Source organism: Scyliorhinus torazame, chromosome 15, assembly GCF_047496885.1.
Source record: "Scyliorhinus torazame isolate Kashiwa2021f chromosome 15, sScyTor2.1, whole genome shotgun sequence".
NCBI classification, from domain to species: domain Eukaryota; kingdom Metazoa; phylum Chordata; class Chondrichthyes; order Carcharhiniformes; family Scyliorhinidae; genus Scyliorhinus; species Scyliorhinus torazame.
The window spans coordinates 178,938,996-178,966,597 of NC_092721.1; the positions used below are offsets into that span (position 1 = coordinate 178,938,996).

Below are 27,602 nucleotides of genomic sequence, written 5' to 3' on the forward strand. Positions count from 1 at the left end.
TATCATAGAATTTACAGTGCAGAAGGAGGCCATTCGGCCCATCGAGTCTGCACCGGCTCTTGGAAAGAGCACCCTACCCAAGGTCAACACCGCCACCTTATCCCCATAACCCAGTAACCCCACCCAACACTAAGGGCAATTTTGGACACTAAGGGTAATTTATCATGGCCAATCCACCTAACCTGCACATCTTTGGACTGTGGGAGGAAACCGGAGCACCCGGAGGAAACCCACGCACACACGGGGAGGATGTGCAGACTCCGCACAGACAGTGACCCAAGCTGGAATCGAACCTGGGACCCTGGAGCTGTGAAGCAATTGTGCTATCCACAAGGCTACCGTGCTGCCCACGGTAATATCTTAAAAACAAAATCCATTTCCCTCCTTGGTCACTCACTGCAAAGTGTCAGCATGTCATCCAGCGTATATGTAGGGTTGAATACTTTGGGCCCAATCGAATGGCCTCATCGTGCCCGACTCGGGAAGTGACGAGGCTGATAAATCTCTCCAGAGGCCTATCACGAGATTTGCGATGCTCGCGATACCTTGCGAGGTATAATAAGACCTCACAATATGTTGCGATCTGGATCTTGCCCTCATTGGGCACGATCCCAGATTTGCATACCTCAATGAGCAGTTAGGCTCACTTAAATATGGCGGCGCTAGATTCTCCCAATGCCGGGGATCGAACACCTGGGAGACCTCGCCAAGGCCCCATTTAGTACTGCTGCACACAAACATGGACCAGTGTAACGGCACCCGGGGGGGGGAATCTCCGAGGCCATCAAAGGTCCCAGGGTGGTTGGGCTCTGAGCAGGGTGACGCCTTGATACTCCCGCTGCCACCTGGATATCTTGGCACTGCCAGGCTGGCACTAGCATTGCCAGGGTGTCTGGGTGGTACTGCCAGGGTGGCAGATGTAATGTGCCATGATGTCTGCGTGCCAGGGGTGCCCTGCCCTTGTGAGAGGGGGGGTTCGGGGACCCCTAATAGGTAGGTTGGGGCATTGGGAGGGTCAAGAGGCCGTGATGAGGGATCCAGGGATCAGGGCAGCATTTAAGAATGGCGTCCCGATCTCTTCCTGTACTAACTTCCTGTACTAACGAGCTGAGATTTTCAGTGCAGGAAATGAAGCTAAGTTTGACTTGGCGGGGTGTTCCTCATCAAGGCCAAAATAAAAGAGTCCCGTTTGATAACAGGGAGAACCCCCCGCCCCCACCCCCGCCCCCCGCCCCCACCCCCGCCACCCCCCAAACGCGCCCAAAACGGGTCTTTGTTTTTTTCCCATTAAATCACACCCTCTACCCTAGGGAATCTAAGGATGCATTTCTTCTACAAATTTAATATCAAGTAAATTGCTTTTTGCTGTGCACTATTGTTAAAAAGGGGACAGCGTAAATTTAGAAGTAATTTGAAGGAATGGGTTAAGAGACATTCCAATTAAATGTCTCATTTAGTTTAAATATCCAGCAATTGACACTGATATGTAAAGTAGCTTCAGGTGGCCTTTAAGGCAGTTGATTTGATGATAGAGTTTTTGTACAGAGTTGTGTTAAAGGAAAATAAAGGTGTTTGTGAGAAGGAGTAGAACTTGTGCTACCGTGCGTGGGCAGCACGGTCGCACAAGTGGAGAGCACTGTGGCTTCACAGCACCAGGGTCCCAGGTTCGATTCCCCGCTGGGTCACTGTCTGTGCGGAGTCTGCACGTTCTCCCCATGTCTGCGTGGGTTTCCTCCGGGTGCTCCGGTTTCCTCCCACAGTCCAAAGACGTGCAGGTTAGGTGGATTGGCCATGATAAATTGCCCATAGTGACCAAAAAGGTTAGGAGGGGTTATTGGGTTATGGGAGAAGGGCTTAAGTGGGTCGGTGCAGATTCGATGGGCTGAATGGCCTTGGGTTATGGGAGAAGGGCTTAAGTGGGTCGGTGCAGACTCGATGGGCTGAATGGCCTTGGGTTATGGGAGAAGGGCTTAAGTGGGTCGGTGCAGACTTGATGGGCTGAATGGCCTTGGGTTATGGGAGAAGGGCTTAAGTGGGTCGGTGCAGACTCGATGGGCTGAATGGCCTCCTTCTGCACTGTATGTTCTGTGTTCCTTTGACTCTTTATACAACAGCAGCTGAACGGCTGGTAAAACCTACCTTTCTTCAATGATGCTAGTTAATGCTTCTTTCTCCTATTTTGTCATATGCCCGAAGTTCATGGGTGGGGTATTCTGGTCCCCCAGGCACGTGTTTCCTTGCAGCGCGCTGTTCCTTGGCAGCGGGATTCTCTACTCCCGCCGCTTGTCAATGAGATTTCCCATTGAAGCCACCCATGCCACCCACAAGCAGGACTGTGTTGCCGGCGGGAAAAGTGAATCCCAAAAGTCTGAAAATTCCGGCTCCTATCTCACCTGTATTTACCCAGTTGGGTAAAAGCCGGGGAGTAACACTCAAGGAGAGAATAGGAGCTACAGTGCTGGCAGGTTGTTTCCACTGGCGGGTGAAAGCAGAACTAGGGGGCATAGCCTCAAAATAAGGGGAAGTAGATTTAGGACTGAGTTTAGGAGGAACTTCTTCACCCAAAGGGTTGTGAATCTATGGAATTTCTTGCCCAGTGAAGCAGTAGAGGTTCCTTCATTAAATGCTTTTAAGATACAGATAGATAGTTTTTTGAAGAATAAAGGGATTAAGGGTTATGGTGTTCGGGCCGGAAAGTGGAGCAGAGTCCAAAAAAGATCAGCCATGATCTCATTGAATGGCGGAGCAGGCTCGAGGGGCCAGATGGCCTACTCCTGCTCCTAGTTCTTATGTATCCATAAATGAAATTGTGTTTCTTGGTTTTAATGTGGGAAATTGTTCAGGACCGTGTTCTGGACATTCAATGTAAGATTCCTGGAATTTCTATTTTACATTTGAACTGTTAAAACCATTTTGGTAGCTAGAAATGATATTTAAATTATGCATTATTTCAACTGAACATTGAACATCTAAAGCTTAGAAATCAGCCATAAAAATTTTAACCTACAATTGAGAATTGATGGGGAAGCTGGAAAAAGACTTTTGACTGCGTTGGAAATCTGAAGGATTGTTATTTACTGGAGAATTAGCCGATTCTCGCTGATGACTGTGAGCTCAAGTCCACTCCTTTATTTAAGTCAAGCACTCAATCTAAAACCTCTCCTACCAGTCAAAGAACACCATGTCACTCTTGGGATTACGTCTTTATTCTACTAACACTGTGCTGATTGCAGATTTTATTTTAAAACTGCCTCCTGAACAGGAAACTAGAATTAAACTGGTGAATGCCAAGTACTGTTGCCGCTTTGCACACACTCAGTGGAAAGATGGCTCTGTCATGCATGTTTACATAACTGCAGAAAAGTGCAAACAGTACCAGCGGAGAATGAAGACCGCATTGGATCAGATGCAAAGGAGGTAAGTTTGAAACCCATGTTGCTTGCTGGCTGAAGATATTTTAAATGTTTTAAAAATCTGTGGTGGAATGGCAAATTTAGAATGGGAAATAATGCACACTATTCATTGTATATTAATTGCATTGCATCCCCATAACTGGGGATTCAGTTGAACCCCTATAAATAGACACAGACTAAAACTGTGGTTGGGTTAGGTATGCGCTTGCGATGTGTATTTCTGTAAATAAATATAAACATGTGTAAAGATTGGCTCCAGTTCCATCCTTGGCCAACTGACTTTCTGGAATGGAGCGCACACACTGTAACATATCCAGGACCTAATTCATGGAACGGCAACATTTTAGGCTGAGTGCAAATTGCTGACTGTGATGTATACAGTGCCACATGGGTTAGTGCTGGAGTCGTGACAATTTACAACCTATATGACTTTGATGAATGGAACTAATATATGTTTGCTATATTTGTTGATGACACAATGATAGGTAGGAGAGTAAGTTGTGACTTACTCTTAAAGGTATGTAGATTGGCTAAGTGAGTGGGTAGAAAATTGGCAGATGGGTGAGAAAATGTGAGGTTGTCCACTTTGCAGGAAGAGTAGAAAAATAGTATACTTCTGTAATGAAGAGAGGCTGTGGTGTCCAAGTGCATGAATCTCAAATGGTTAATGTGCAAATATAGTAAGTGATTAGGAAGGAAATGGAATATTGTTGTTTATTGCAAAGGGAATGCATTCTAAAAATAGGGAAGCATTGCTTTGTTTGTAGAGGGCATTGGTGATCCTTCATCTGGAGTACTGTGTACAGTTTTGGTCTCCTTATTTTAGAAAGGATATCATTGCATTAGAAGCAGTTCTGACGAGGTTCACCCAACTGATTCCTGGGATGAGGGGGTTATCCTATGATGAAAGGGTGGACAGATTGGGCCTGTATGCATTGGAATTTAGAAGAATGAGAATTGATCTTATTGGAACGTATAAGACACGAGGGGTCTTAATAGGGTGGATGCTGAAATAGATGTTATCCCTTTGGGAGAGACTAGAATTAGGGGACATGGTTTAAAAATAAGGGGTCTCCTGTTTAAGATGAAGATAAGAAGTAGCTTTTTTTCTCAGAGGGTTGTTAATCTGCAGAATTCTCTTCTCCAGAGAACAGTGGAGAGGGCGCGATTTCCTGGCCACACTGCACCGGAAAAGCATCTCGTTGCAGGACAGCATGGCCGGGATGTACCCGGCTTGCAATGCCTCACGGGTGTTGCAAGGGGAAGCCCACCCACAATGGGTGAATCAGTTTTTGGCAAATCTGCATATTAAAGCGAGACAGTAAGCCTCACCTTGTGTGCAGATTCCCGAGGTACCTGAGGCTTTGGGATTCAATCCCTTCGCCTGGGGGACCTCGGGTGAGCACTGTTTTGGTACTCATCCCCACAAATGGGGACCAGATGGAACGGCACTTGTGGGGGTCTCCAAATGGAAGCGGAGGTCCCCAACTGCATGCCTTTTGGGCAGAGTGGTGCCCTGGCACTGCCGGTGCCACCTGGGTACCCTGGCAGTGCCACCTGGGTGCCAGCCCAACATTGCCAAGGTGCCCAGGTGGCATTTTTTGCGCATGCGCGATCGGGCTGGGGTTGTCCAGTGTGAGTGTTGGGGGGGGCCTCCCCATGTTGCGTTCGGGCTGGGGGTACGTTGGGGATTTTTTTCTGGGGCTTCGGAGATGGGGACGTCATTTAAAAATGGTGTCCCAATCTCTCACTACAATGGGGAATTCCCACGAGCGAAGCTCCCCACTGTAAAATACAGGGCTATGTGCAGCCTCGGCCGCACATTCCCCTTACTCAAAGCAAGTCGTGTTTCAAAAACACGCGGCTAACGCACTCGCTTGGGGATTTTTTACCCTTTTGGGAAGATCGGGCCCAGAGCCATTGAATTGATGTAAGGCTGAGTTAGATAGATTTGTGATTGACAAAGGGAAAGTGTATCGGAGTAGACAGGAAAGTAGAATTGAGGTCACCGTTAGATTAACCATGGTCTGATCAAATGGCAGAGCAGGCTTGAGGGGCCTGCTCCTAATTCGTATGTTCTCATGTGTGTCTATTCACATATCTTTATGTTCACATGTGTGTACATTCATATGTATGTTCATATGTATGGACAAAACAAAATGAAACAAAGATTACAGCAATGAAGCAAGGTGGTTAAAGTAACAGCCTGAACAACTTTAAAGATCAGTAGTTGACATTAATTTATGTCCCAAAATGTTTCATACTACTTACTTGATAAGCGTGTACTTATCTATCTTTACTATAATGTGCATCGGTCCATTTCAGATGACCATTAAAAAAATTATTTCATGTGATGTGAGCTTCACTGGCAAGGCTACAATTCCGCCATTGCTTTTGAGAAGCTGGTGATGAGTGATCTTCTACGTTGGGACAGTTACGTCAAAAGGTGCCGTTAGGAAGGGAATTCCAGGTTTTTGACCCAGTATCAGTGAAGGAATGGCAACGTGGCTCCATGTCAGGATGGTGCAGGACTCAAGAAAGCCTGCAGGTGGCGATGTTCTCGGGCGTCTGCTGCCCGAGTTATTCTACCGAGGTGGTAAGAGTTGCGAGTTTGGGAGGTGTTGTCGAAGGGGAATTGCTGTCGCGCCTGCTTTCTGGATTTCTGTCATGCTTCTTGATGCACTATCAATTACGACGAGACGAGAGTAGAGAGTAATCAAGGCTTTATTACACAAGAGATGTGTGGCCTCCGACAGCTGCTGCCGAAATGGGACCATATCAGATATGCGTGGGAGGGGTACGCGTCGAGCTGCGTGTACCGATTGATGGTCTGACTGTAGTCAACGACCATCCTGTTTTTCTCCCCCGTTTTCACCACTACCACTTGGGCTCTCCAGGGGCTGTTGCTGGCCTCGATGATACCTTCCCGCGGCAGCCGCTGGACCTCCGACCTGATGAAGGTCCTGTCCTGGGTGCTGTACCGTCTGCTCCTGGTGGCGACGGGTTTGCAAACAGAGAAGGCGGGTCGATCTTAAGGGTCGTGAGACTGCAGACAGTAAGGGGTGGTAGGGGCCCGCCAAATTTCAGGGTTAGGCTCTGGAGGTTGCACTGGAAGTCCAGGCCGAGTAGCAAGGCAGCGCAGAGGTTGGGGAGGACGTAGAGCCGGATGCCGCTGAACTCTACGCCCTGGATGGTGAGGGTGGCGATGCAGTACCCCCAGATCACCACGGAGTGGGATCCGGAGGCCAGGGAGATTCTTTGGTTAATCGGGTGTACCGCGAGGGAGCAGCGCCTTACCGTATCGGGGTGGATGAAGCTCTCGTGCTCCCGGAGTCCAGAAGGCAGGATATCTCATGCCCGTCGACCTTCACCTTTGTCGACGCGGTCGCGAGGTTGTGCGGTCGGGACTGGCCGATCGTGACGGAGGTGAGACGTGGCTGGTCGTCGGCGGTTGCAAGCGATGAGCGGCCTGATGAGGTGCCCGACGGGCAGGGGTCCTGAGGCGGGTAAGATGGCCGCGCCCATGGGCCGCACGTGTCCTGGGGCAGGCAAGCTGGTGGCGCCCTCAGGCCGCACGTGTCCTGGGGCAGGCAAGATGGCTCCGCCCATTGGTTGTGAGGCAAGCAAGGTGGCGGCACCCACGGGTCGCATGTGTTGTGAGGGGAGCAAGATGGCGGCCCCTATGGGTTGCACGTGGTCTGAGGTGAGGAAGATGGCGGCGCCCACTGGCCACATGCGGGGGGTGCAGGGCCAATAGCGGCGATTGAGCGGGCCTGGCACACTGCAGCAAAATGTCCTTTCTTGCAGAACGCGCTCCGCGCTGGGCAGCGCTGCCGGGGGTGTTTTGTCTGTCCGCAGAAGTAGCACTTGGGTCCCCCGGGGTTGGTTGGCTGTCACTCGGCGCAGGTGTGGGGTTGGCTGGGGGCGGTCGCTGATGGGGTCCACAACGGGGTGGCCGCTGGCGGGGTCCCCGAGGCCCAGGAGGGGTGGGCCGTGTGGTCGGGGGCATATGCCTGTACGTTGCGTGAGGCGACTGTGAGCGAGAGCGCTAGTTTCTTGGACGCCGTGATGTCAAGCGCAGCCCCTTCTAAGAGGCGCTGGTGGATGTAGGCCGACCATATGCCTGTAATGAACGCGTCTCTAATTAGCAGGCTAGAATGTCCAGCGGCCGAAATGGCCTGGCAATCACAGTCTCTCACCAGGGCGAGCAGGGCACGCCAGAAATCATCCACAGACTCCCCGGGAAGTTGGTGCCGCCAACAGGAGGTGGACAGGAGGTGCTGGCATAGATCTTGTTGGTCTGCTGAGTGTAGTTCTCCTTCAGTAGCACCATGGCCTCTGTGTAGGTAGGCGCGTCCTGGATGAGGGGAAAGACCACAGAGCTCAGCCGCGTGTACAGAATCTGGAGCTTCTGTGCTTCTGGGATTGGGTCTGTCGCAGATCCGATGTATGCTTCAAAACAAGCTAGCCAATGAGCAAAGTCCTTTTTACCGTTGTCTGCTTGAGGATGCAGCTGCAGGCTTGATGCGGAGATCCATCTTTGTAAAATCTCTGTGTAATAAATTGATGCACTATCAATTACGACGAGACGAGAGTAGAGAGTAACCGAGGCTTTATTACACAGAGATGTGTGGCCTCCTACAGCTGCTGCCGAAATGGCTGCAATTCGGAGAGCACACACATGTATACTCCGCCTACTGGGTGGAGCCAGCAGGCAGGGATCTACCCCCGTACCTGTAGTACAGGAGTGTTACCGTAATACCCTCGGATGCAGTGCAGTATATACAATATAATACAACAGTGGTGACTACCACACTTCTGTCACATTACATTCGACGTTTTCTCAAGCATGATGCTTGGTCTAATTGCCTGACTCCTTTCAAATGACATCTGACCCTCCAAGCTCCGTTGTTCCATCCTTAAACTCCTTGCACTGGAAGTAACGGTGTTAATTTTATTCTGGACATTGTGGATGTGTCAACAACCAGGAAAGGCGGGAGTAATATTTCAGCTTACATTTTTGGCTATCAGCAGACCTTGATCATGAGGTTCCCTGTCGGAAGCTGTCTTTCTCATTTTTCAGGGGCTGTTAGCTGAACCTTTCCCACTGGTTCCCAACTGCGGACAGTCTTTGAAATCTTCCTTTGGCACTCGGCCAATCTCTTTGCTGGTTCCCGGTTGGAAATGGTCTTTGAAATTTTTGCTGGCAGTCAGCCATTCTCATCTGTATGCAGGCCGAGATTTTCCCTTGTTCTCTGCGAAGCAATTTTTAATTCATGAGACCTGCCTATTCATTAATTCATTTCACAATTTTGATTTTGTGCCTCATGGCGGACTTATTTCACCAATTTATTTGGTGCCATTTTGGCCCAATCCGTCGAGTTCAATTCGATGAGCATTTTCTTCCCCCACACCATTCCAAATTCTATCCTTCCACACTTCATTGCTTTTTGCATATCCCACATATCACTGAACTGTCTCACATGCCCTCGGGTGGCGCGGTAGCACAATGGTTAGCACTGTTGCTTCACTGCGCCAGGGTCCCAGATTCGATTCCTGGCTTGGGTCGCTGTTTGTGTGGAGTCTGCACGTTCTCCCCCCTGTCTGCGTGGGTTTCCTCCGGGTACTCCGGTTTCCTCCCACTAGTCCCGAAAGACATGCGGCTGGATTCTCCCAAAATGGGGCTATGTCCCCACGTCGGCATAAAAACACTGGCATTGCACTCCCGAGTTTCCTGGAAAAAACAACCCGATACACTTACCTTCAGCGGGCTAGCAGGGACCGGGGAGCTTCTTGCAGGCTCGGCTGCGAATACGGGCCCCCGCACTTCCGGTTCAGAGTCTGCGCATGCGCATGGCGGCCGAGCGACATGATGGACTCGGACTGCGGACCAGCACAAACAAACTAGGCCCCCCCCCCCCCCCCCCAATCGGCCGCGCGCCCCTGCATCAGACTGGCCCGATCGCTGCCTCGGCCGCCCATGAGGCCCTCCCCGGTGCTCGATTTCCCCCCCCGTCTCCCACCAGGGCGGCTGCAGACTGAGTCCCGACCGGCCAGACCATATTAGTTCCACTCCGTTGGGAACTCGGCCGGTCAGGAGCGGAGTATTGCCGGGCGGGCCTCTGGCAAAGGCACCCCAGCCGCGCGGCATGATTCGTGGACGCGCGGATATTCGGGACACGGAGAATCGCCGGAGCAGCGCCGGGCCAGATTCCGTTGGGAACTTCGATTCTCCGCTTCCGCGCCAAACGCGATTTTAGCCCGAGGTTGTGGAGAATCCAGCCCATGCTGATAGGTGAATTGGACATTCTGAATTCTCCCTCGGTGTACCCGGACAGGCGCCGGAGTGTGGCGACTGGGGGCTTTTCACAGTAGCTTCATTGCAGTGTTAATGTAAGACTACCTGTGACAATAATAAAGATTATTATTGTAACTTTTCTCCTCTGTTTTTCTCACTGCTCCTCATTACTCAACTGGCTATTCTATGATATTGTTCACTCACTTCCATTTCCCACTCACCACCAGCAGCCTCATTGTTTGCTCCTCCTTCTGCCCTAACATTCTGTAGGACCATAAATCAACCCAACCTTCTTAAACTTCCCTCTCCATCCAACTTCATGATCACATAAACTCCAACCCCCATTCTGTTTAGAACACATCTGCCACTCACACTCTATGGGCACAAGTCTCCCAAAATATTTCTAAGTGTGGTCTCCGGGTGGGAAACGAGGTGCGATTCCCGTCAGGTGGTTTGGCGCGATCCAGACCGCAATACACCCCCACACTTAGAATTTATCTGGAGGATGGGGCAAACTACATCCCGAATAAGGTGTGTGGGACCTGAAGACGCTGGCAGGTCTGACTCCTCAAAAGGGTGCCCTGATATCACAAACTATTGCTCCGGACCCCCTCTACTTACCAGCATGACCATCCCCCAATCACCGGCATCAGGCACCGCCCTCAGTTACCAGTACCAGAGTGTCCCCCCCCAGGTGGGTTACGTCCCACTTTAGCGTCACCAAATACCTTGTTCTTAATCTCCCTCAGGCCCCAGCCCCTCGGGCCCCGCCCCTTGGCAGTGACAACCTGGCATGGCACCTTGGCAGTGCCAATGTGACAGTGCTAGGTTGGCACTGCCAGGATACCAGGGGAAAGTGCCACGGCATTGCCCTGCCACATCCCCGATCACCTAGGGGTTACAATAGCCCCCAGCATGATCATCACCTCTGGGGCATGATTCACCAGCCTTGTGACACACTCGCTCAAGCGAAACGAGGCCGGTGAATAGCGGGAGGCCAAAACCGGAACGGCGCCAGGGGCCAAACAGTTTGTGATGCAACCGGCCCACACCCGTAGGCGAAATTGGGATTGTGCCGTAGTGAGGCGAGAAACCAATTATCACCACTTCAGCCCAATTTCCATACAATCAATGGGAGCCACCTCGTATACAATGGCCTCCTGTGATTCCCAGCGGCTTCCCCAGCAAGTGGTCACGCTGGCGGCAATAGTACACCTTTTGAAAAAGGTGAACCTGGTGGAAGGGCTTCTGTGGGGAGCCGAAGAGGTGAGTAACCATCTTTGCTCACAGGCAACGAGGGGGTGCTGGGCTAGCCACTCCAGTGCTTGCTGTGGGGTGAGGGACCCTGGGCTGGGGGTTGGGGAACCTTGGCTGGGGTTAGGGATGCTCCGCAGAAGTGGGCCGCCATGGGAAGGTGGGGAGGGGAAGCGCTGGGGGGGGGGGGGGGGGCAACCGCTCGCGGCACTACCATGCCAACCCCTGGATCGTGTGTAACCATTCCCGGGGCAACCCTTGACCCTGCCCGTCTGCCCCAATGACCACCCATAACACCCACCAATTGCTGAGGCCTCTGGCCTTGCGGCTGAAGACTATTGCTAATAGGGAATTGGCAATCATGGTTAAGTGAGCATTTCACACATGCCAAGTGGATTCCCGTGGGTGGGCGGGCCATGTAGCATGTGGGAGTCATTGCCTATTGTCCCAATCAAACCTTGATGCCTGGATACTGTGCCTGGACACTGCAGGAGGCAGCACCGCACACACAGGAACCAACATCCGAACACCCAGGGGATGGGACACAGCTCCAGGGACATGACCACGGCTGGCGGGTGGGTGAGTGCCACGGAGAGGATGCCTGGAGAAATGGGCAAAGGGTCCGGAGGTCAGCCCGCATTACGGAAGGAAGTGACAGAGCCATCATAATGGTTGTGCAAAAAGGTATTTAATGTGTGTACAATACCCCACTCCCGATGATGCCCCCCCCCCCCCCCCCCCCACCTACCCCCTCCCTTCCTCCCTTCCCTAGGTGCCCTCAGTGACCCTCAACGTGCTTGGTCCTCCTAGCTCTACCACTACGTCTAGATGTTTCCCCAGGATGCACATCTGAGTGGAGGTTGCCAGCTGCCTACCTCATCTCATGGTCTTCGATGCCCCTGGCGGACGTCCTCTGGGGGTCGGAAGGCCCCGGATCACTTGCCGGTGGCACATGCGCAGCCGTGTTGTCCTGTGCCATGTGCTGATCCCAAACGCGGCCTCACCAGGGGAGTTGGTGGCCACTGTCGCCACTCCATGGGACGGGTCCGGGATGGCACTCAGCGCCCCCCCCCCCCCGTCCCGGTCGGTGCCCATAGGGCCTTGGGGTTCAACATGGGATGGAGGGGCAGCTGGTTCGAGCCCCGGCTGCCCCTGTATCATCTGGCTCTGCCAGCCCTGGCAGTTCCCCATGGTCCGCACCATTGTGACGATGCCCTCAGCGATGCTCCTCAGTGACTGGGACAAGCTCTGCAGCATCTCGGCCATGCCCATCTGGGAGTGGGACATGTCCCGCAGAAACCCATCAAGGTACTGGGACATCCCCCAGCGAGGCGGACAGACTGCTGAGACCCTCAGCCATGGCCGTCACTGACCGCACGACGCCTTGGACACCTTCATTAATGGTGCCGATGTTGTGCACCAGGCTCTCCACTGCTGTCACCACCCTAGCGGTGTTGGCCTCGGTGCCACGCATTGCTGGCGACATCTCCAGCACCCGTGGCCTATGGGTCTCCTCCAATCGGCTATGGATCTGCTGGAGCGACGCTGACATCTCCCTCTGAATGTTCTGGCTGCTCCCTATCGATTCCATCAGCTCCGGGATTATCTCTTCCACAGGCTCAGCATCAGGCTGGGACCCAGCTGGGTCCTGGGATCCAGCAGCCATCCGACTGCTGTCTTGCCTGGGGGTTCCTGCCTCCACCTGATGTGCTTCATCAGCTGTGTGGTGCTCACCAGATTGTGCCCCCGAAGCCTGACCACTAACGTTTCCCACCGAGGTGTGTGTATCTGCGCTGGTGGTGGGCGGGATGACAGCTGTGCTGTGACTATAACAGTCGCATCCTCGGAGTTCCTCTCCGAGGAGAGACGCTGGCACCGTCGGCTAGAGGACCTACTGGAGAATAGACTCGTGGTCAGTGGGAGGGATGGGTCAGTCAGTAAGGCAATAACAACTCGTGTTTGACAGGAACCCGCAGCACGATGGTGCAGTGGGTAGCACTGCTGCCTCACGGCGCCGCGATCCCAGGTTCGATCCCGGCTCTGGGTCACTGTCCGTGTGGAGTTTGCACATTCTCCCTGTGTCTGCGTGGGTTTCACCCCCACAACCCAAAGATGTGCAGGGTAGGTGGATTGGCCACGCTAAATTGCCCCTTAATTGGAAAAATGAATTGGGCACTCTAAATTTATTTAAAAAAAAGAAAAACAAAATGTTTGACAGAAACCCCGGGTCTCCTCACCTCTGCAGCGTCCGCCAGCCTCCACGTGGGTGACCGTCCTGTCCTCGGCCACACCGGTCACCTCCAGGGCCCACTCCTCGAAGGAGGTGAGGATTTTTTCTTTTTTTTTAAAAATATGTTTTTTATTAAAGTTTTGCAAAGTTTTTCATAATAAATAGTAATAATCCTAACACAGCAAAATAGAGTGAACATTAACATAGTGCAAAAGAGAATATACAATAGCAATTGACTAGACTTGACCCCACGCGCCTCAGTCTTCCCACACCCTCCTAACGGAGCACTCACCCCCACTCCTCTATGGGTCGCTGCTGCTGCTGACGTTTTAATTTTCCCTGAGAAGCCATCGGACGGTATTACGCCCCCGCTCAACAGCAGCAGCTCTGTACACTTGGCAAAATTATTTACACACATAAGTAGGCATCTGTTCGTGGTGTTGTCGTCCCTTGCGTCTCCCAGACGGAGTTCGATACCGTTGTCGTCTCGTGCGCGCTTCCGCTTCTGCGGCCCTCCCATCTTCCCCGTTTTCTCTGTTCCTGTGGATGTTAAGTTTGTTAACGATTCCCTGCCTCCCCCCACCCCCTCCCTGGCTCTCCTCTATTGTTCCCTGTCTCTTCCCTCTACCCCCCCTCCCCGCTTTTGCCCCCCCCCCCCCCCCCCTGTGGTTCGCCTTTCCTTCCTCTTAGATTTAGCTGTCCCGCCCCCCCCCCCCCCCTCCTCTCCCGGTCCATCTCTCCCTCTCATGCTTTGGCTACTTTCCCCTGTTTCTTGGCTACCTGGCTATTCTTCTGCTTGTTTGTTGGCCACAAACAGGTCCCGGAACAATTGGCTCCCACGTTTTGACCCTCGGATGACCAATTTGATTTTCTCCATTTGGAGAGATTCCGAGAGGTCGGACAGCCAGTCTGCAGCTTTGGGTGGTGCTGCTGACCGCCAGCCGAACAGGATTCTACGGCGGGCGATCAGGGAGGCAAAGGCAAGGACGTCCTCCCTCCTCCCCAGCAATAGATCTGGCTGGTCTGAAACCCCGAAGACCCTCACCCCCACCACTTTGGACATTGTCTCGAAGAAGGCTGTCCAGTACCCAGCTCGTCTGAGGCAGGACCAGAACATGTGGGCATGGTTGGCTGGGCCTCCTTTGCACCGTTCACATCTGTCCTCCACCTCCGGGAAGAACCTACTCATACGGGTTCTTGTTAAGTGGGCTCTATGTACCACTTTTAGTTGCGTCAGGCTGAGCCTTGCGCACGTGGAGGTGGAGTTGACCCTATGCAGTGCTTCGCTCCAGAATCCCCACCCTATTTCGATCCCCAGGTCCTCCTCCCACTTCATTCTTGTTGTGTCCAGTACGGTGTCGGCCCCTTCTACCAGTCGGTCATACATGTCACCACAGTTCCCTTTATCTAGTATGCTTGCGAACAGTAACTCTTCCAGTAATGTCTGTCGTGGCTGTTGTGGGTATGTCCCTGTCTCCTTTCGTAGGAAGTTTTTTAGTTGCAGGTACCTTAGCTCGTTCCTCCTGGCTAGCTGGAATTTCTCTGTTCGTCCAGTATTGTGATCCTGCCATCCGTGTATAGGTCCCTGACTGTCTGTGTCCCTCCATCCTGTCCCCACTTTTTAAAGGTAGCGTCAGTCAGTGCTGGTGTGAATCTATGGTTGTTGCAGATGGGGGCTTTGACCGACATTTTGGTCAGGCCAAATTGCTACCGTAGTTGGTTCCAGGACTGGAGGGTGGCTATTACCACCGGGCTGCTGGAGTGTATTTTTGGTGGGGATGGGAGTGCTGCCGTGGTGAGGGCCCGGAGGGAGGTCCCCCTGCAGGAGGCCTCCTCCGCTCGCACCCACTCGGCTTCTGGCTCCTTGATCCATCCCCTTATTCGCTCGGCTGTCGCTGCCCAGTGGTAGAATTGTAGGTTTGGGCGGGCTAGCCCCCCCCCGGATTTTGTTTTTTGTAAAACCTTCTTTGGGATCCTAGCATTCTAACCCCACACCCCATACGAACGCCATGATTAGTTTGTCCAGCGCTTTGAAAATGGCCTTGGGGATGTAGATCGGGTGGATCTGAATAGGAAGAGGTACCTGGGCAGCACGTTCATTTTGATCGTCTGGACTCTCCCCGCGAGGGAGTGTGGGAGTGTGTTCCATCTTTGCAGGTCCTTTTTTACTTCCTTCGTCAGACTGGTGAGGTTCCATTTGTGGATCCCTTTCCAGTCATGGGCTATTTGGATCCCCAGGTAGCGGAATTTGTGTCGGGCTTGTTTAAACGGCAGTCCCGTTAGGGCTGCCCCACCTACTTGTGGATGTACCGGGAAGATCTCGCTTTTGCTCATGTTGAGTTTGTAGCCCGAGAAGGCGATGATTCTGTCCATGCTACTCTGTGGATCCGAAATGTAGAGGAGCAGGTCATTTGCATAGAGTGAGACTCTGTGCTCTCTGCCTCCCTTTCGGATCCCCCTCCAGCTTTTTGCTGCTCTGAGCGCGATTGCTAGTGGTTCGATCGCTAGAGCGAACAGCAGCGGGGACAGTGGACATCCTTGTCTGGTGCCCCTGTGCAGCTGGAAGTATCGGGAGTTGGTATTGTTGGTTCATACGCTCGCCATGGGAGCGTTGTATAGGAGCTTTACCCAGGAGGTGGACCCTGTTCCAAGCCCGAACAGCTCCAGAACCTCTGAGGTATTTCCATTCGACTCTGTCGAAGGCCTTTTCTGCATCGAGGGAGACGATCACCTCTGGTGTTCTCTCCCCGGAGGGGGTCATTATCACGTTCAGCGGGCGCCTGATGTTTGAGGTAAGCTGTCTACCTTTGACAAAGCCCGTCTGGTCCTCTGCGACCACCTCAGGTACACAGTCTTCTAACCTTTGGCTAGGATTTTGGCCAGTATTTTGGTGTCTGCATTCAGCAGTGAGATGGGTCTGTATGACCCACATTCCGTTGGGTCTTTGTCTTTTTTAGGTATCAGCGAGATTGAGGCCTGTGCTAGCGTGGACGGCAGTGTGCCCCTCGCTAGCGAGTCTGTGAACATCTCCCGCAGGTGCGGGGCCAGTGCTGTCGCAAATCTTTTGTAGAAGTCCGCCGGGAACCCGTCGGGTCCTGGCGCCTTCCCTGCCTGCATGGAGCTAATGCTGTCCATGATCTCTCCCAGTGCTCGTGGTGCTTCCAAGCCCCGTTTTCTGCCCTCTCCCACGACTGGAATGTCCAGTCCATCAAGGAACCATTTCATCCCAGACTCCCCCATTGGGGGCTCTGAGGTGTACAGCCCTTGGTAGAAGGCCTTGAAGGTTTTGTTGATCTTTTCTGGTTCTATTTCTAGCGTGCCTCTGGTATCCGTGATTTGTGCAATTTCTCTGGTGGCTGCCTGCTTTCTCAGCTGGTGTGCCAACAGGCGGCTGGCTTTGTCCCCGTGTTCGTATAGGGTCCCACGTGCCTGGCGGAGTTGGTGCACTGCTTTCCTTGTGGAGAGCAGGTCAAAGTTCCTTTGTAGCTCTTTCCTCTGCACCAGGAGCTCTACGGTTGGGGCCTTGGAGTATTTACGGTCTACCTCCAGTATGGAGTCGACCAGCTGCTGCCTAGCCGCCCTTTCCTCCCTATCTCTTCGCGCTTTGAAAGCGATGATTTCCCCTCTTAGTACGGCCTTTAGTGCTTCCCAGAACGTGGAGGGTGAGACCTCCCCGTTCTGGTTGTTCTCTGTGTACTCTGCTGTGGCCCGTGATAACCTTTCATTGAAGACCTTGGCAGCTAGTAGGGCGACGTCCAACCTCCATGTGGGGCGTTGGGCCCTGCCCGTCTCCAGCCTCACGTCCATGTAGTGTGGAGAGTGGTCTGATAACACAATTGTGGAGTATTCAACTTTGTCTATCCCTGGAAGCACCGTTTTCCCCACCACAAAGAAGTCAATTCTGGTGTATACGTTGTGTACTGGGGAAAAGAAGGAGAATTCCTTCTCCCCCGGGTGGGCGAACCTCCAGGGGTCCACCGCTCCCATCGGCTCCATAAAGTGACTGAGTTCCCTTGCCATGCTTGAGGTTTTCCCCGTTTTGGGGTTTGAACTGTCTGTCTTTGGGTCCTGTACACAGTTGAAGTCCCCCCCCATGATTAGTCAATGCGTCGCTATGTCAGGGATTTCTGCCATGGTCTTCTTGATGAAGCTCGTGTCGTCCCAGTTGGGTGCGTACACGTTAACTAGTACTACCGGTGCCCCATCCAGGGCCCCGCTGACCATGATGTACCGTCCCCCTGTGTCCGTAACTGTCTTCGTCGCCCTAAACATCGTCCTCTTGCTGATCAATATCGCCACCCCACTGGCCCTTGTTCCATAGCAGGAATGGTAGGTTTGTCCCACCCAGCCCTTTCTTACCCGCAGTCGGTCCTGCTTTCTCAGGTGTGTCTCCTGGAGGAAGACTATGTCAGCCCTCATATTTCTTAGGTGGGTGAGGACTCTGGATCTCTTCACTGGGCCGTTGAGTCCCCTTATGTTCCAGGTGACTATCCTGGTGGGGGGCTTCTGCCCCTTGCTCCTGTGGGCTTAACCATACTTACCTGGTGGACGCGCCCCTGCACTCCGGGGTTTTCCTTTGTTAGGGGCCCATCCAGGATGGCCGCTGTCACTGCTCTCTCCATGCGGTCGGGTCCCTACGCTCCGGGGTTTCCCGTTGTCCCGGGGGCACCCAACATGGCCGCCCACTGTGTGTTCGCCATGCAGGTAGTCCCCTGCACTCTGGGGTCTCCCTTCGCCCAGAGACCGTACTGGGTGGGCGCTTGCAGCGATTCCTTGTTTCTAGCCCTTGGTTGTGGCACTTTGTAGCCCTATTCCTTTTCTAGCCTTGTTTGTCCCTCCTTCCCTGTGTCGCTCCTCCCCGGTCTCTCCCTCCCTGTGTTCCACCGCCTCCCGGTTTCTCCCCTTTCCCCCCTCTCCCTTGTACACCTCATTTGTCCCTCTTTCCTCTGTTCCTAAATCAGTTTGCTCTCCCGACTCGGTCCCCCCCACCCCCAGCCTGGCGCCATCCCTGCTGCTTTGTTGCATGCCCCCGGCGCTAGCTTTCCCTCTAGTACGGTGGCCCCCCTCTCGGGAGTTACTGTCTCGCCTCTCCCCTGCCCAGCCTCTACGGTTTTCTGCCCGCTCTTCCCCTATCCTACCCTGCACTCCTCTTGATTGCTCTCCCTTCTCCGCTACTCTCGTTCCCTCGTGCTGGAGCCTGGCCTCCCACCTGAAGCGGTCCCTCGGGCAGTGGTTTGTTCTTTGTTCATGGTGCGCTTGACGTGACGGGGGCAGGGGGGGCCTGGCGTTGCCTCAACCCCCCCCCCCCCCTACGTCAGCGTGTTGTTGCCCCCTGCCAGGGGCCCCTCATTTCTACCTTCGCTGGTGGTTTTCCAGCCCGTGTTCCTCGACAAACTTGTTTGCTTCGGCAGGGGCTGTAAAGAAGTGTTCTCTTTCTTGGTATGTGACCCAGAGTTTCGCTGGGTACAACATACCAAAACGCACGTTGCTCTTGTGAGGAGTTGCTTTCGCTCTATTAAACTCGGCCCGTCTCCTGGCTCGGTCTGCCCCAATGTCCTCATAAATTCTAACGGCGTGTCCTTCCCATTTGCAGGTTCTGTTTTTCCTGGCCCAGCGCAGGATTGTTTCCCTATCTTGGTACCGGTGCAGTTTAGCTATAACTGCTCTCGGGTGGTCCCCTGCTTTGGGCTTTGGGCGCAGCGACCGGTGTGCTCTGTCCATTTCTGGTGGGCTGGGAAAGGTTTTCTTCCCCACTAAGTTGCCCAGCATCTCAGCCACGTATGCCATGGGGTTTCTACCCTCGATCCCCTCCGGTAGGCCCATTATCCTGACATTTTGCCTCCTCGAGTAGTTTTCCCGGTCGTCCACTCTGCCCTTCAGGCTCCCCTGTGTTGTGCCCAGTCTCGCCACCTCCCTCTCCAGGGCCGTGATCCGGTCGCTCATGTCAGTCGCTGCTTTCTCCAGCTCCTTAATGGTCGCCTCTTGGGCTTCCAGTTTCTCCCCTTGGGCGTCCAGTTTCTTCCCTTGGGCATCCAATTTCTCCTCTGCTCTGCCCAGGGCCTCCTGCACCTCCGTCAGGGCCTTGGCCGTTGCTGCCTGCACTGCGGCCTCTATGTCTGCCCTAGCCTCTGCCTTGTTTACCTGCTGATGTTCCCTCAGCGCATCGGCAAAGGCTGCCTTCCAGTTCCAGCTCCCCCCTGGTCCCGGGGGAGACTGCACCTGTCTGCCCAGCTCTTTTTGGTGCGGCGATACTTCCGTTCTGTCGCTTTGCCCGCTGATTGGCTCATCTGAACTGGCTCTCCCATTGCCCCGTCTGCCTTTGGTGCCCCTTCTCCCTCTGCTTTAGCTCCCTTCTGGCATTTTTCCCCCGTTTTCCCTCCCCCCTTTTATTTATTTATTTATTCTCCCCCTTCCCTTTTTCTTCTCCCCTCCCTTCTCTCCTTTACCACTTTATTTTTCCTCTTTTATAAAATTCTTCTCAGGTGAACTTGTTTTGGGTGAGAACAAGAAAAGTGCAAAAAGAATTTAAATTAAAAGAAAATAAAAAAAAATTCTTTTCAGAGTTTTGTTTTTGCAAAAGTTCTTTTTTCCTCCCTTTTCCTTCACTCACCCAGGTCAAGAGAGAGAGAGGCTTCTGGTCGGGATTCCCTCTTTGTTCCTGCCTCGTGGTGGTCACCGCCGGTGGTGGTGAGGGGGGAGGGGGAGGGGGGTGTTGGTCGGTTGGTCCCCGCTGCTGTCCCCGCTTCTCGGTCCGGGCCGCCACACGTCGCACCCTGCGCTCTCCTGCTCGGCGGGGGGGGGGGGGGGGGCGGCGGCATGTTCACGAACGCCATGGGAAGCCAGAGGTGAGGATTCTTAAGTCCGGCACCCCTCCGCCTGTCTGGTCCCTCTCCCACATATTATGGGAGAGCTTTATCTGAGGGACAGAGAGAGAGCATTGTTAGCCACATGCGCGGTTCACAGTGTGAGGAGGGGGGAAGGGGCGGCGGGAGGTTGAAGGCGGTAGGGGTGGAGGGTCGCATGGGGAGTTGGAGGGGTGAGTGCTCCCTTGGGGGAGGGGAGGCGTACGTTGGTGTCTACTCACTCGTGCTGCCCAGTGGAGGTTGTTGACCTTCTTACGGCACTGGAGGCCAGTCCTCCTGGTCAGACTCCCCGAGCTGACAGCTGCCGCCACCTCATCCCAGGCAGCCTGTGGCTGACTCTCTGGGACCCTCGGGGGTACAGGCCTCCACCGCTTCTCGCATCCTCCCAGGCCAGCATTCCCGAATTTTGGGGCTGGTCTCCTTCGTGCGATTGTTGCGAGTGGGCTGGGGTTGGCTGAGCAAGTGCAGCTTAAATGCTGCTCGAGCTTGTTAGCGGGGGACGGGCGAGCACGGTCCCGGTGAATCAGCTGGCGAATTTCATTGGCGACGAGAAGCCTGTGCGGCCTTGTTAAGTGAACCAATTAGTGTTAGATTGCGTTGCTGACCTCGCTGGGCCGAACGCGCGATGCTTGCGGCAATTCCCACTCGCTACCACAGTTAGAAATTTTTCCGGAGAATTGCACCCCTGTTTCCGTTTATGGAGGCAGTAATGATTTGTGCCAGCTTCACGCTGCACTGGTGGGAGGGGCCAAGAGAATCCAGATTTAAACATATCCTGCATATTTAAATAAGGGTTTAGATAGGCTCATCTGTTTCACGCCCAGTGAGGGTATGAACCAGATTATGACCGCTGGAGTGGGCTGAGAGCATCGGAAGCTGTTTGGCACCCGGCGCAAATCCCGATATCCAGAGTTGATACCAAGTGTAAAATGAGGTTAGAAAGTAGGATGTCACTGGGTCTGGCAGGATTTGGCCTCACCTCTCAGGATCATTAATCCAGGGTTCTGGAATAACCAATCACTATACATCTGTTAGGATCTGGTTAGGGACCAGTCACTGTTTGTTTATAGTAGGCAAAGTGTGAAATACCAGTTGCCCACCAAGAGAATAAAGCCACGTGGTTTTAAGCAAACCAAATAAACTTTACCATACAAAGTCAAAAAAGTAAAAACAATTTGCAATATCTATCTTATACTTTAGCATTTGGAATTAACATGAGGTCAATATGAATCGTCAGGCAATCTATTGCCCAACACACTACACGACACACTATGTGGCAGATGTGACCAAAACAGATCCCATGGATCTCTTAGTAACCCACCCACACATCAATGACCACTGAGTCACAGAATCTCACTAAAACTCTATTTCCCTCGTGAGATATTACGATTCTTCACTTTTGAAGAGCGAGCTTTTATGTACAAATTAATGAGGGGCATAGAAAGGGAGGATAGTCAGAGACTTTTTCAAGGGTAGAGGGGTCAAGTACTAGGGGGCATAGGTTTAAGATGCAAGGGGCAAGGTTTAGAGGAGACGTACGAGGCACGTTTTTTACACCGAGGGTAGAGGATGCCTGGAACTCGCTGCCGGAGGAGGTGGCGGAAGCAGGGACGATAGTGACATTTAAGAGGCATCTTGACAAATACATGAATAGGAAGGGAATAGAGGGATATGGACACCGGAAGTGTAGAAGATTTTAGTTTAGACGGGCAGCATGGTCGATGCAGGCTTGGTGGGCCGAAGGGCCTGTTCCTGTGCTATACTTTTCTTTGTTCTTTGTTCTTCTGCATTACCTTTAAAGTCACTCTAAGCCAGACTGCCTCAATGATTGCTCACTTCTCAATGGTCCACTCTCTCCTCCTGAGTTTCACATAGCTACACTCTTGTTTTTAATTACTGGCACACAATTCTAATGCTTCGCAAACCTCTAACTTCACTAAGCTGGCACTGCCTCAGGGCTTTTTTCAAACTCTGTGCTGCACCAAGCATAACTGGTTCCCAGGGCTTCTGTGAGCCCTAGCTGCCTGGCACGTAACCAATGACCCACTGAGCCTTCTCAGCTCCCAGGACATCGCTGAGCCCTAATTGTCTGGTAACTGCTAACAGCTCCCAATGAGTCTCTGTGAGAACATAAGATCGAGAAGCAGGAGTAGGCCATCTGGCCCCTCGAGCCTGCTCCACCATTCAATGAGATCATGGCTGATCTTTTGTGGACTCAGCTCCACTTTCCGGCCCGAACACCATAACCCTTAATCCCTTTATTCTTCAAAACACTATCTATCTTTATCTTAAAAACATTTAATGAAGGAGCCTCTACTGCTTCACTGGGTAAGGAATTCCATAGATTCACAACCCTTTGGGTGAAGAAGTTCCTCCTAAACTCAGTCCCAAATCTACTTCCCCTTATTTTGAGGCTATGCCCCCTAGTTCTGCTTTCACCCGCCAGTGGAAACATCCTGCCCGCATCTATCCTATCTATTCCCTTCATAATTTTATATTTTTCTATAAGATCCCCCCCCTCATCCTTCTAAATTCCAACGAGTACAGTCCCAGTCTACTCAACCTCTCCTCGTAATCCAACCCCTTCAGCTCTGGGATTAACCTAGTGAATCTCCTCTGCACACCCTCCAGTGCCAGTACATCCTTTCTCAAGTAAGGAGACCAAAACTGAACACAATACTCCAGGTGTGGCCTTACTAACACCTTATACAATTGCAGCATAACCTCCCTAGTAGTCTTAAACTCCATCCCTCTAGCAATGAAGGACAAAATTCCATTTGCCTTCTTAATCACCTGTAAACCAACTTTTTGAGACTCATGCACTAGCACACCCAGGTCTCTCTGCACAGTCGCATGTTTTAATATTTTATCATTTAAATAATAATCCCTTTTGCTGTTATTCCTACCAAAATGGATAACCTCACATTTGTCAACATTGTATTCCATTAAAGTGAGCTGCAAACCACATGAGATCCAAAGTGCAACAAACCCCCTCTCCCAGCAAACATACAGATAATCGAAGGCAGCAAACCTTTTAAGCTACACCCACCTCTGTGGTGAAGTAATCCTTTAGGGTTCACCGAATGCGTCTAAACTAATTTAGCTCTAACTCCCAAAACAAAACATCTCTCTGGACTGCACTTCTTTCAAGCAGTGTTGACTCCTCGTCCACAATTCTCCAGCTAGGTAGGTCCACCTGCTGTTCTATTGGACCCTCGGTTCTATCCTGGGTCTATTATACAAACTTAGATAACCATCCAAACAGTTGTTTTCGTTTGGGTGTTCAGGCAATTTCTAACGCCCAGCATTTTCATTATCTTGCCTTCACAACAATAATCTTCCCAGAACCATACAGTAGCTTTAAGATATTGACATGATCCATGAACTAGATATTCTACAAAACTCTATCCAAGTTAAGGATTGAACTTGTATCTAAAGACTGAAAATAATAACAATTCAAATATTAAAAATAAGACTTTTTCTTGCATCGGACTTCTTTATGCTCTGTTATTCTTTGACAAGTTGGCTGCCTAAAACCAGCCCTAAAATGTCTTATCTTTCTTCATTCCCTGGCCATAGGATCCCTACAGTACAAAAGGAGGCCATTCGGCCCATCGAGTCTGCACCGGCCCTCTGAAAGAGCATCCTACCTGTGACCACTCCTCTGCTCTATCCCTTTAACCCCATGACCTCATCTAATCTGCACAGCTTTGGACACTAAGGGGCAACTTAACATGTCCAATCCACCTAACCTGCACATCTTTGGACTGGGGGAGGAAACCCACACAGACATGGGGAGAAAGTGCAAACTCCACACCAACCCAATGTCGCAATTGAACCCTGGTCCCTGGAGCTGTGAGACAGCAGTGCTAACCACTGGGCCACCATATATTCCATAAATCATGGCATGTACATCGACCTGGTGAATAAGACCGCATTTTTCTGGCCCCAGAAATCATGGGCGGGTTTCTCCGTAGCTCAACGCCGAAATCAAGAACGGCGATCGGGCGGAGTAGGGCTCCTACACCGAAATTGGGGCAGGCGCCGGTTTGTCGCCAGTTCTCGATTCTCCGTCCACTCCAAACCGGATTCATCGGGACGCACGCTGCGCGCTGTCGGAACCTTGTTGCAGTGCCATCAGATGGCCCTCCCGCAATGTTCCACCTCTGATGGGCCAAGTTCCTGACGGTGCGGGCCACGTGTGTTCCCAGTGGTCTGGAGCCTGGCATGCCGGCTTCGGACAGTGTCCAACACCGCCACACACGGCCGAGATCCATGACGTTGGCTGGAGGGCTTCTACTAGGGCTGGGGGGAGTGTTGGGGGGTGGCCAGGAGATGGGCTATGGGATCAGGGTGGGCGGGTATACAGTCCAGCACGGCTGATGTCAAGTTTTCCGGCGAGACCGATGCAGGTGTAGGCAGGCGCATCTGCAGCTTGTCTGCCCTGTGTATGCAGGGCCCGGGACCCAGCGATTCTCCGGCTGTTTTCCATGCGTTCCGTGGGTATTTCACACGGTACCAGAATCGGTGACGGTTTCACGCCGATTTTCCTGTCGTGAAACACCACGGATACTCCATTGGCGCCAGTACTTAGACTCCGATATGGACAATCCAGCCCCAGGTTTATGCATATACTTGATGTATAAGACAACCACCCTTTTCAGCTATGACACTGCATTAGCAGTCTGCTTCAATTTTCATCCTATATCTGCCCGCTTTGCCTCCCATACCTCATAACTAGGTGCAAACAGGCGATATGGATGAAGATATGTTGCACAGATGTGCAGGGGTTTAAGACATTCCGACACTTTACTGATGTCATTTCAAAATGGGAACCATCCACACTCAGGCTGCCGTTTCACTTTTTTATATTCATCATATAAGTCAACCCGCATCTTTGGAGGGATTTCAAGGCTCCGACTGTTGATTTATATGTTGACCTCTATGGTACTTGCTGTAGAAACTTTGTAGCATTTCTATTCCAAAAAGTGTACTGACAGTTTTCATTATTGCAGCACATTAAATAATATTTGAATGTGTCATCGATTTGTGAAGTTGTTCTTTAGTACTGAAGGAGTCTTATTGTTTTCCAACCCATTTCTTGTTTTTATTTCTTGTTCACAGAATTGACTGGCTGCAGCAGGGGAGTAGGGAACTATTTGGGACCATAATCGAGGATCAGGTCTATGTCCTAGTTGACACCTCTCAATCCATGAAAGATAAATTGGAGTTGTTGCAAAGAAAGATCTTTCAACTCATGCAGGTTCATTACCAATAGTCCTGACTTATAAAATTTTGTTTCTGAGTTAAGAAGCTTTCCTTAATGAGCTTCCAATCATTTGTTCAATGATTTAGCCCAGCGCAACATCGCATGACAAATTCTGTAAATTTTCCATCCTTAACCCAACACAATGGGGCTTGCTGACCAATCTACAAATGTCCATTGTAAGAAGACCTGCAACACCAGGTTTTTTTAAATAAATGTTTTTTATTGGATTTTTGAACGAAGTATATTTGCCGTTATATACCCAGGATATATATATATATATATAGAAGAGAAGGGTACACACACACAAGTCACAAAGGGAGAGGAGAAAAGAAAAAAAAACAGTAACAACACGAGAGAAGTACAAAGTCAGATAATGTAACTGGTGGGGTATAATGCACCTGCCCAGCCGCAGCAACTCTGTACACTTGGCAAAATTATTTACACACATAAGGAGGCATCTGTTTGTGGGGGGGAGGGGGGAGTGGTAGATATACAATTGGGTGCCGGAGAGACAATTCCAGAGGGCAATCCTCGAATGGGTCTGGTGCTGGTGTTGTCCCTTGCTTCTCCCGGATGGATTTCGCTGCCGTTATCCTGCAACACCAGGTTAAAGTCCAACAGGTTTGTTTGGAATCACTAGCTTACGGAGCACTGCTCCTTCATCAGATAAGCGTCTCGCCCGAGGGAGGAGCTGCGCTCCGAAAGCTAGTGATTCCAAACAAATCTGTTGGACTTTAACCTGGTGTTGTAAGACTTCTTATTGTGCCCACCCCAGTCCAACGCCAGCATCTCCACATCAAATTCCCATTGGACAGACCTAGAGGCTAGGAAAATGTTCATTTTTAAGCAGAGTTTTTGTGACAAATCACTTGCTGCAACAAATCACTTACTCTACTAATTACTAGTTCCAGTCGGTTAGGTCTGTTTCCTCTGGTAACTGAATTTGCGTTGTCAGATTGTGACAGGAATTCCCCTTTCACTGGAGAAGCTCTACCCCTATTACAGCCCCAAAAGAAGGCTGTTATTTGTAATGAAACGTCTGCACTGCAAACAATACCAATGTATTGTTCTGAACTAATACCGATGTAAAGAAGACCCATACAGTGTGTCTATTCAGGTGTAAAATTGGGGCCTTCCATAACGAACTGCTGCCAGAACCGTGAATGCCTAATGTATTTCTCCTCCTATCTATCATTCACTATTACCCTTTGTTTTAAGCAGTGTTGCTGTCAGATTTTTTTGTTCTTAACCTCTGCATTTTTATGTGTAGGGGGCAATAGCTCAAACGGGTGAATATTTAATGTTGTCGGATAATTCCTCTGAATTTGCCTTCCGGCACTTCGATTTGTCGCTCATTCTGTCAGCCCAACATTTGTTACTAGTGCTCTGACCCTCATGGCAACATCTGCTATAGGATGAACACATTCTTAATGCTATAATCAGGTGTATTTATAAAGAAGGGCACACACACACAAATCACGAAGGGAGAGGAGAAAAGAAAAAAAAAAACAGTAACAACACGAGAAAAGTACAAAATCCCCAAGCGATCCTCTGTGAGCTCCATATTCTTTAGATTCCTGCCCATTTGGCATTCAGCTTTTCTATAATTACAACGCCTCTTTCTTTGTGTGGCGATGTCTTTCCGAACCTGGAAAATTATCAACATTCGACAGGGAGTCCTCACACAGAAATGTTTGACAGCCCCGGCCATCAAAGTTTACAATAAAGCACCATCTGCAGAATTTGGAGAAATTATACGCTTCAAGGCCTAAGATGTCTGTGCTGAAGACATTTAGATGTTTAAATTACAGTTATTAAAGTAATTAAAAGGATTATTAAAAGTGATATACCTTCAATTCACCGAGAGGCAGAGAGAGCGAGTGAACATTAGGCTTTCTATATATGGCCCCGGTGAGGGCGGAGCCAGAGGCGGAGCCCACCGGGGTTACAGTACAGTACCTGGAAGCAGCTCGTATTACCACTTCCAGGTCATAGGTTACAGTATCATGCATGCATTAGGTGAATACATTCACCACAAAAAGGCATCTTAACAAAGGTCTTTGGGTTAATAACGACACCATAGCCTATCTTTGCTAAGTTGACAAAAATACCAAGGTTGAGTAAAGGTCTTTTGATCAAGTGACATTTGTTCTTCTTGTACCTGGATTCTCCCATGTTAGCTACTAGAATTTAGAAGCTCCTAACTTTTCATTTTATTGAACAAATTGGTGCATTTTAAAATAATGATTATATTTCAGCATTCAGGTTATCCAGA

General features: G+C 51.2%; 1 protein-coding gene across 1 annotated transcript in view; it reads left to right on the forward strand.

Annotated features, from left to right (window-relative positions):
* LOC140392034 (von Willebrand factor A domain-containing protein 3B-like) overlaps positions 1-27,602 on the forward strand; it is a 233,774-nt gene that overhangs the window by 76,164 nt on the left and 130,008 nt on the right. Inside the window, exons 10-11 of the mRNA XM_072477209.1 lie at positions 3,263-3,417; positions 25,183-25,321. Of these exons, the coding sequence (XP_072333310.1) occupies positions 3,263-3,417; positions 25,183-25,321 (294 nt within the window). The remainder of the gene's footprint in view (positions 1-3,262; positions 3,418-25,182; positions 25,322-27,602) is intronic.